This window comes from Cyprinodon variegatus, unplaced genomic scaffold (genome assembly GCF_000732505.1).
Source record: "Cyprinodon variegatus isolate N-32 unplaced genomic scaffold, C_variegatus-1.0 Scaffold255, whole genome shotgun sequence".
Classification (NCBI taxonomy): domain Eukaryota; kingdom Metazoa; phylum Chordata; class Actinopteri; order Cyprinodontiformes; family Cyprinodontidae; genus Cyprinodon; species Cyprinodon variegatus.
The window spans coordinates 1014091-1022517 of record NW_015150708.1 but is presented as its reverse complement, the minus strand read 5'-3'; the positions used below and the strand labels follow the sequence as shown (position 1 = coordinate 1022517).

Here is an 8427-nt window from a genome sequence, read left to right as displayed (position 1 = left end):
CCTGCAATACCTCCATTATCTACAAGGGCAACACATTAAAGACCACTGACCACATTATCCCTGGTGTGCAAGTTAAAGGCGATTGCTGCAAGTTTAAGTCCTCCCAGCGAGTAATTGGCGCACTCTCCCACTCTTGTCCTATAATGTTTAGCAACCCGTTGCCTGTTCGGTCCATCAATGCTGATATTTAACACACCTGTCTAGAAGGAAATTGCTTCTAAGCCCCAATAGACATCAATATAAACCTGTTTTTTGGCTTAAATCTGATGTATCAAAGAAGAAGTCATTTCTCAGCTCTATCACAAAGCAACTAGGATTGGACAATGACTCAGCCCCGTATCACATGGCTTCAACCTACTATTGGCTCAGAATCCTTGTGTCAACATCGGCATTTTAACCACATGGAAATGTTTCGATATTTTGGACCCCTCAAAATTCATTAAGCAACCATTTAAATACTATTTTTTCCTCTTAGACTAATTAACTTTTATTCTGCTCCACTCTAGATGTTGAGGATTAATTAAATTTGATACATTAATTTTGACAAAAAGTTGTAGTTGTGACCTTTGGGCAAACCCCATGATGACAAGATATTAGACATTTAGATAAGCTAGATCCAGTTTAGAAAAGACCAACAAACTTTTGTAGATGATATTTTGAAAATAAATTTGTACTGAAAAAGACAGACATGAGGCTTAAAACCTACATGCATTCAAAGTAGACATGTTAGATCAATCATGGACCTTTAAGTAGAGGTTTAGCTCAAAGGTGGAATAACGGTTACCGGTTAATAAAAAAAGAAATCCCTAAAGGATCAAACCTACAAAAAAAAGGAGTAAAATATAATCCCCCTCACCTTCGTGGTAAGAATATATTCAAACCCTTCCCTTGAATTTATCATCATACCTTCCTCCTATGAGGATATTAACAAACAAGGAACCACTTGGGAACCATGTCCAAGATGTTTTTAAAGCGTGAATTGAAATTTGCAGTTTCTAGCAGGACAGGCTAAATGGTTGAGGTGAGACAAAGAGCCGAGCTGTTCAAGTTTTTAAATCTGCTGTCAAAGTATGACCCCTCCACCCAGAGAAGAGCAGCTCCTTACATCTTTCATGTAAGGCCAAAGGTTCCTGACCTTCATGATTCTCTCTATCGACTCTTCACTGGAAATGTCCTAAATGAAATAGCCCCTTGTGTTTTGGTAGGTTCTGCCTCTAAACCCTTTTACTATAAGACAACAAGCAAAACCCTGTATTGTAACATTCAAGGTCATGAAAATATTCAGAATTTACAGGTTAAATGGTAAATAGGGTTCAAACAGAGCAGAAACGCACAATGAAAAATTCCCACCGATAACTCAACTTTCAGCTCCTCTGCTTCGATTATCATTGATAAACATGCGAAAACAGGCGTTTTTTTTCCCTGCCCCCCCAAGATCGCAATACTTGGCTGAGTCTTGTTTCATGCATTACTGGAGAAAATTAGAGTTGAGTTTCCTCTTGTATTACAGCTCGGTACTTGGAAGAGAGGCTTTAATCTTCTACAAATGGAGCAGGAGCGAACGGTGTCATTTAATCATGCACCGCAGCAGGCCCTCTACACACACACACACACACACATATATACCCCCCACACACATACAGGTTCAACGGCAAATAGACACTCTAACAAATCATATTTACACAAGATTCAAAAGAAATGGAGCATAGAGTTGTTTTTGGGGAGGATTCTCACTAAGGATGTCGCAGGCAGATTAGCCTCTGTTCTGTTTTCTGCAGGTAGTGGGAAACTCTTTCAAGCAGGATGTCAGTTCAGGTTAGTGTTGAAGATTTAAAGTCTGCAGAGATTAATTAAATGTCTTCCTCCTACCCCACAATTTCTAGGTAGTTATAATAAACTATAGTCACTATGAGCAAAAGCAAACATTGTCTAAACTTTCTTCTTTCAACAGTTTTAGCTTCTTTAGCTGTATTAATTAGTGCTTTACCTTAAAAGTGCAATATTTTTTTTATATGAAGCTTCAGGAAATAAAATGCAAAAAACAGATTAATTACATATAAGTTTACAAGGTTTTCACAGGAAGAAAAGCTGAAATAACTGTAAACCAGACATGAAGAGATGGGCACCTCCAGTACCAACCAGGGGAGGACCTTAGGATGTGCATGCCTTGTAAAGTGGTGCACAAAGAAGGAAATGACTTCCATACTAATATTAAAAATGGAATGTGGTGATATTTAACAGCGAAAAGATGGATTTATCTGATGCTTTTGGTTGAACCGACGTCCTTCTAGCACAGCAGTGGTATGGAGATGCAGCTGCACAGGTTCTGTAAAAACAAAGCCGTCCCTCTTGGGACAGTGTTACAGTACTAGACTTGGGATGAAGGTCATAATAAAACCTGGACTTTGATGTTTTGGTCTTTGGGGTGGGGGGGGGGAGACGTCTCAGGCCTCAGACTCAAGATCCTCTTGGCCTGCTCCACTGTTTGTTGTCGTCTCGGGCTCGAGAAGCAGAAACTTGCCGTCATTGGTCAGAGGCATGTTCTTCATCAGCTCGGCCAGAGCTTCTGGATCCTTTGGCAGAAAAAAAAAAACACCCACAGCTGAGTGAAAATTCACTGACCTCACTTTGTGTTAAAGCTGCTAAAAGTATTAACATCCCATTAACCTTTATACATCAATAAAACAAACACAGATGTTTGTTTAATTTAGTGTGATTGTATATGATATGCTAACACAAGTACATAATGGTAAAGGGAATGGGATGCTTTTATTTTGTTAACTTTGATACCCCCAAATAAAATCTAGTGCAGCAAACAGTCATAAATCTTAATTAGATTTTATTTGTGTGTAATTTAAAATCATACAAATCTAATGTTTCTGTGAATGCCTCAGAGGTTTGTTGGAAAGCAACGAACAAAGAGCAAGAGGAGGCATGCGGACCAACAAACTAGATCTACCAAGACAAGATTAAACCTGGGTTAGGTTATAAAAAAAATGCTCCAATTCTTTCACCAATCACAAAGTTTGGTTAGATGATCAGAAAATAAATAATAGGTAGATCCATCGTCATACTAATTCCAACTAAACTAACAGGAAGAGCTTTAATAACAAGAAGCAGCCTAGGGTAGCTTTTGAGGAGCTGTAGAAATCCATAGCTCAGGTGGGAAAATGTGACATATGGCCCTTCACAAATATGTTTTATTTATTTTTTTTTATAAATAAAGTGAGCAGAAAATTGTAAGAAGGAAATTAGGCAGAAACTTAAGTCTTAAATGGAAGAGACACCCCAAAGATTTGGCTAGAGTTGCACCATTAGATGGTTCTTTTGTCTCACATCACCAGTTCATACCGCTCTATGGCATCATATCTAAAGCTATCCTAATGAATCATAAGCGGATTCCTCAAACATTGAAAGCATAACAAATATATTCAAGTTCAAATTCATTGTATTCTCATTCCAGACCATGGGTGCCCTCTAGTGGAGGAGTTCCAACCTATTTCCATGCAAATTTCACCATTCAGTTCAAACTGAGATGTGTTTTATGCTAAACATGCAGTCATGTAATAAATTTATAAATATAATACTGTTGGCTTTAGTAAAAGTAAGTTAAAAATGACATCTAAAAAGATTGTATTTTAAGTAAGTAAAAGTAAATTCTTGGTACCAGCTTTTTGCCATCTTAATATAGAATCAAAATGTGATGTTTTAATTCCTGCTCCTAGGTTTCTGTAACACCATATTACCTTCTTTGCTTCTGTAATCTCCTTTGCCAAATTTATGGTGTAACATATCTGTGAATAAAAAGGAAAAGGGCAGAACTAATTACACACGTTCAGCTTCAGTAAGCATGTTTTCCACCTGAAACATAAAACTAACAAACTGCTGATGTAACAGAGAGCAGACCTTTTCGCCCTCAGTGTTGCTCTCAAAGACGAAAGCGCTAAACGATGGTTCTCCCTCTTCGTTTCCGTCACTCCAGTCTCTCCCCTCGACCACGAACCCCATCAGCCGTCCGTTCTCTTGGTGCGCCGCAAACTGGCAGACCTCGTCTAGCTGGAACTGAGGAAAAAGGGATAAAGGTGGAAAACATGACGGAAGCCTCTGATAAAAAAAAAAACAAACAAAAAATGTCATACTTACACTTATTCTTGTTACTTGAGTTTGGGGATCAATTAACCTGTAAAAAGTAAAGACATTTTTTTTCTGCTAGTACATTTTCATATCATTTGACAAATAATTATCGCAAATATCTTTTGGAATGAATGCATAATAAGCAAAGACAGAAATATAAACAAATATTTAATATTTCAGGGAACGATGATCACATCTCAGAGCTTTTTGCTAAAACCGATTCATCTCTATTGATTCATTTGCTTTGGGGATTTTTTAAACTAAGCCGAACAGCAAATGCATCACACCTGATCACCTCTAAACTGAATTAAAGCAGATTATGTGCACCTGAGGCTGCTGCTGGTGACCATGAGGTGAGCCTCCGTGGTCCTGAAGATGTTGTGGATGGCTCGGGCAGCCAGCACCTGCCTCATGGCCTCGTAGATCACCTCCTGGTTGTTTCCGCACTTAACAGCCATGGAGCCCAGGAAGCGCACGGCGAACACTTGCTGCAGGAGGGAGTCTGCAGAGGAAACATCAATTACAGAAGCTGAGAGCAGACCTAGAGAGCGTTTTAATGCTGCACGAGGCTCAATTTACCATCGCTCTCTGCTGTACACTCCTCTGTTTCTCCAAATGGATTTGTCCGCCTGTAACGATGCAAGAACATGAATCAGCAAAATAAAAAAGCAGTTTACCTCCTGCATTGGTCATTATGAAGAAATCAGCTTCCTGGAAATGATGTAATAACTCAGTGAGGCCGGTGTTTGGGAGTATCAGCAGGGCCCCACTGCTGCCTGTGTCTTTCATATGAATAAACACGCACAACCTGCTGCCTTGCCTCACCTCCCCCCAGCTCTGTTCTGGTCCTGGAACTCTGACGCCGGCAGCATGATGTCGAACTGAATAGGCGTCCCAGGAGCAATCAGGTCTTCTGGTTCTGGAGCAGCAGCCTCTGTTTTCTGGGAATCGCTTCCAGCAGCTTGGACGCCTCCTGGCTTGGCCCTGAAGGACCAAGACACAGCATGAGTCTGGTTTTCAGGGAATGAACTCAATAAACTAAAAACCTTTCCCAAAGGGAAGCTTATTTTGAAGTATTGAATACTTAGTTCTGATGAAAGGCAAACATGACAAAATATTCAGCAAAATTCTTGAAGCCTCTTATTCACACTGGAAAAACCATCTAGAAATGAGTAAAAATGTCCTAAATTATGTGCATTTACCCTTAATTTGAGTAGGTAAATGAGATAGTTTGCCAATGGAATGAGTATTTTTACTCTTAAAATAAGATAACTAGATAATGTGCACTTGAAATAAGACAATGCAATAGTGTTTTCTTATTTTAAGTGTAAATTATCTTGTTCCATTGGCAAAATGTCTCGTTTACCTCCTCAATTCAAGAACAAATGCACTTTTTTTTAAAGAAAAAATGACTTATCTAGATTTAAACTTTTTCCAGTGCAATTTAATATATCATCATTCACATCATCCAAATTCTTTAGCAATACAAATCAAGCCATCGTCTCCAACATCATCTAAACAATTTCTATTTTTAAGCATTTATACCAGTGTCCTAGTTAAAAAGAATGTATTTAGTGGTGACCACAGCTGTTCCAACACTTTATCGTGTTAACAGTAAAGATGCATTGATCAGAATTTTGTGGCTTTAGAAAGTTTTAGCCTTATGATACTTGTTCTGGGATTTCTTTGTCATACATAAGATGTCAGAAAAGCACAGAAATCTTTAAGTTTTAAAATTCCTCTCATGAATAGTTAAAGAATCAAAAGTGATGCCAAGCTGTGTGAGAGAATGAGTGAAGCATCTTTTAGTGGAACCTAAGAAGAGGCTTTAAAATGTAAATCCAGGTTTTATCCAGAAGGCTGCCAACATTAACAGAGCAACTGCCCAGCAAAAATTATCTAGAAATAAGTCAACATTTCTTAAATTAAGTTTATTTTGCCTTAATTTGAGCAGGTGAGTAAGATGATTTGCCAATGGAATGAGTACTTTTACTCTTCAAATAAGATAATTAGATAATATTCACATGAAATAAGAAAATGCAAGCATTTTTTCTTATTTTAAATGTAATTGTCTTGTTCCATTGGCAAAGTGTCACACTTACATCCTCAATTCAAGAAGAAATACAATTTTTTAAAGAAAAAATGACTTATTTACATAAAAATTTTCCAGTGTGTTTTCTATTTGGTTCAGCCTTCCTGTTATCTGCTAATGGTCTCACTCTTTCTTTTCATCTCCCAGGCTAAATAAGAATCTCTTGATATATCATAGAAAACAATTTTCTTTTTGAAGTGCTTCATACATCTTTGTTTTTCTCATTGATGCTAACTTGGAGTATTCTTCCCTCAGTAGCAGCGCTGACACTGCTGTTTCTTCACATGTTTTGTCATTGTTTCTTTAAAGCAGACCTGAAACATTTAAACTTCAGTTCAAGAAAGTAGTGCATCGTCAACCTTTCTCAGTTGTCTTTAAACAGCAAAAGTGTTCAGCATAAAGATGTAACATATAACTAAGGGTGTCAAAATTTTATTTTAGGCTATAACCATTTTGGAAGGATTTTATAAAAAATTAAGCTGTACTACACAATTGTCTACATATAGTAGAGTTTTAAAGTGTGACACTGACCGGTCTGGGTTGGGAGAACCATCTTGTCTTTTCTCAAAGCTGGTGATCGGAGTTACCGCCTGAATGGCGGTCTGATTCAATCTAATGGCCACGGCCTGACAAGGAACAAAGAAGTTCAATTATTTACAGAAATCAGAATTAGACTGTAGAGATATGAACAAAGAAAATAAGAGAAAACTGACCGACTGGGTTGAGATGTTTAAGCCGTGAAACTTTACCAAATTAGTGATAAAAATATTGATTTGCTGCTTATTTCATGATGCTTTAGCTCTTTAAAATAATTTCATTTCTATCTATTTAATCTGAATGTGCAAAAGCACAACTGCTAGCTATGAATGTATGCTGTGAAATGGTTCATGAGATAAAAAAGGAGGAATAGAGTTAGTAGTGACTGATTAATAGAGTGAAATCTGTAGGAAGTTATAACGGTATTTGTACTTAAAAAACATATTTACGATTTATCTTCAGTAAAAATAGTAAACAGATCTGTTCTGATTGTGTGGAAAGTGAAACACAGCATTTTAATATCACCTTTTGTCGCATTTACAACTGCAGGTCTTTCAAAAAATATAATTAATATCATTACCAAGGCATGATACTACCCCCACCATGCACTACAACAAGAATGGAGCCTGTAAAGCTTCAATTAGTGTGACTTTATAAAGGTACAGGTAGCATTTTTAAGAAGGCCAGAAAGATCAGCTTTGGTATCATTTAACCAAAACATCTTTTTCCACATAATTTACTTCACCTCCAATATCATAGAAATATAACTGCAGCTATCGTCAGCTATGTATAACATTTAAATTCTAGTTGCGTATTTATGCTTTACCTCTGGGTTATCAGTCAGGTAGATTTGTCTGGAGATGTTGTTCACGGTGCAAATCCACTGTAAAAGAAACAGGAAAAAAAAGTGAAGCTTCCCTTCAGTTTTGTCACAATTGGCCTAAAATAACTTGACTGATATCAGCTGTCACAGACAACTCAGAGGTGTCCAGGCTAAAACAAAACTGAAAAGCACAGCAATGATGCCTGACAGCGTCTCCATTGTCCGGTGACAGATACTTATAGCAGAACATCTCTCTGTGATGGAGATCAAACACGCTGTCGTTTTAACAGCCTCCCTGTTGACACCAACCTCTTCATATTCTTTTTTGCTCTCAGCCTGAAGAATCATAGACCTGCAGGCGATAATGGAAGCAACCGATTTAAGTATGGTCTCTCTTTTATTTGGTAATTAACAATCACTGTCAGAGGGGACGGGGGTGCGTACGTCTTTCCTGAAGGCGAGGTTATCTGAAAGCAGTAGCGTCTGTCCTCACACTCCACCGCCATGACGGAGCTGTTGTCCAGGTCCAGCACCATGCCCCCTGCCACGGCCCCGCGGGGCTGACACATGAGGTTTCCTCCCTGGGTGAAGAAGAAGAGTCGATCCCAGGCTGTGGTCACCAGCCCAGTTTTACTAGGAAACAGGAGAAAAAACTGGGTTAACCTTCAACTGAATAAATGAAGAATAAAGAAATTTGATAAAGCTCCTAAAATTATTATAATAAGCTTGATACAATCTGAAGGCCTCATATCCATCCATCCATCCATCCATCCATCCATCCATCCATCCATCCATCCATCCATCCATCCATCCATCCATCCATCCATCCATCCATCCATCC

General features: G+C 38.2%; 1 protein-coding gene across 1 annotated transcript in view; it reads right to left on the bottom strand.

The window, feature by feature from the left end:
- Nucleotides 1-1636: 1636 nt before the first annotated feature.
- appl2 (adaptor protein, phosphotyrosine interaction, PH domain and leucine zipper containing 2) overlaps nt 1637-8427 on the bottom strand; it is a 20653-nt gene continuing 13862 nt past the window's right edge. Inside the window, 11 exon segments of the mRNA XM_015382347.1 lie at nt 1637-2573; nt 3747-3794; nt 3907-4062; nt 4144-4180; nt 4462-4636; nt 4714-4763; nt 4960-5118; nt 6758-6852; nt 7590-7646; nt 7896-7938; nt 8031-8219. Of these exon segments, the coding sequence (XP_015237833.1) occupies nt 2445-2573; nt 3747-3794; nt 3907-4062; nt 4144-4180; nt 4462-4636; nt 4714-4763; nt 4960-5118; nt 6758-6852; nt 7590-7646; nt 7896-7938; nt 8031-8219 (1138 nt within the window). The 3' untranslated portion in view covers nt 1637-2444.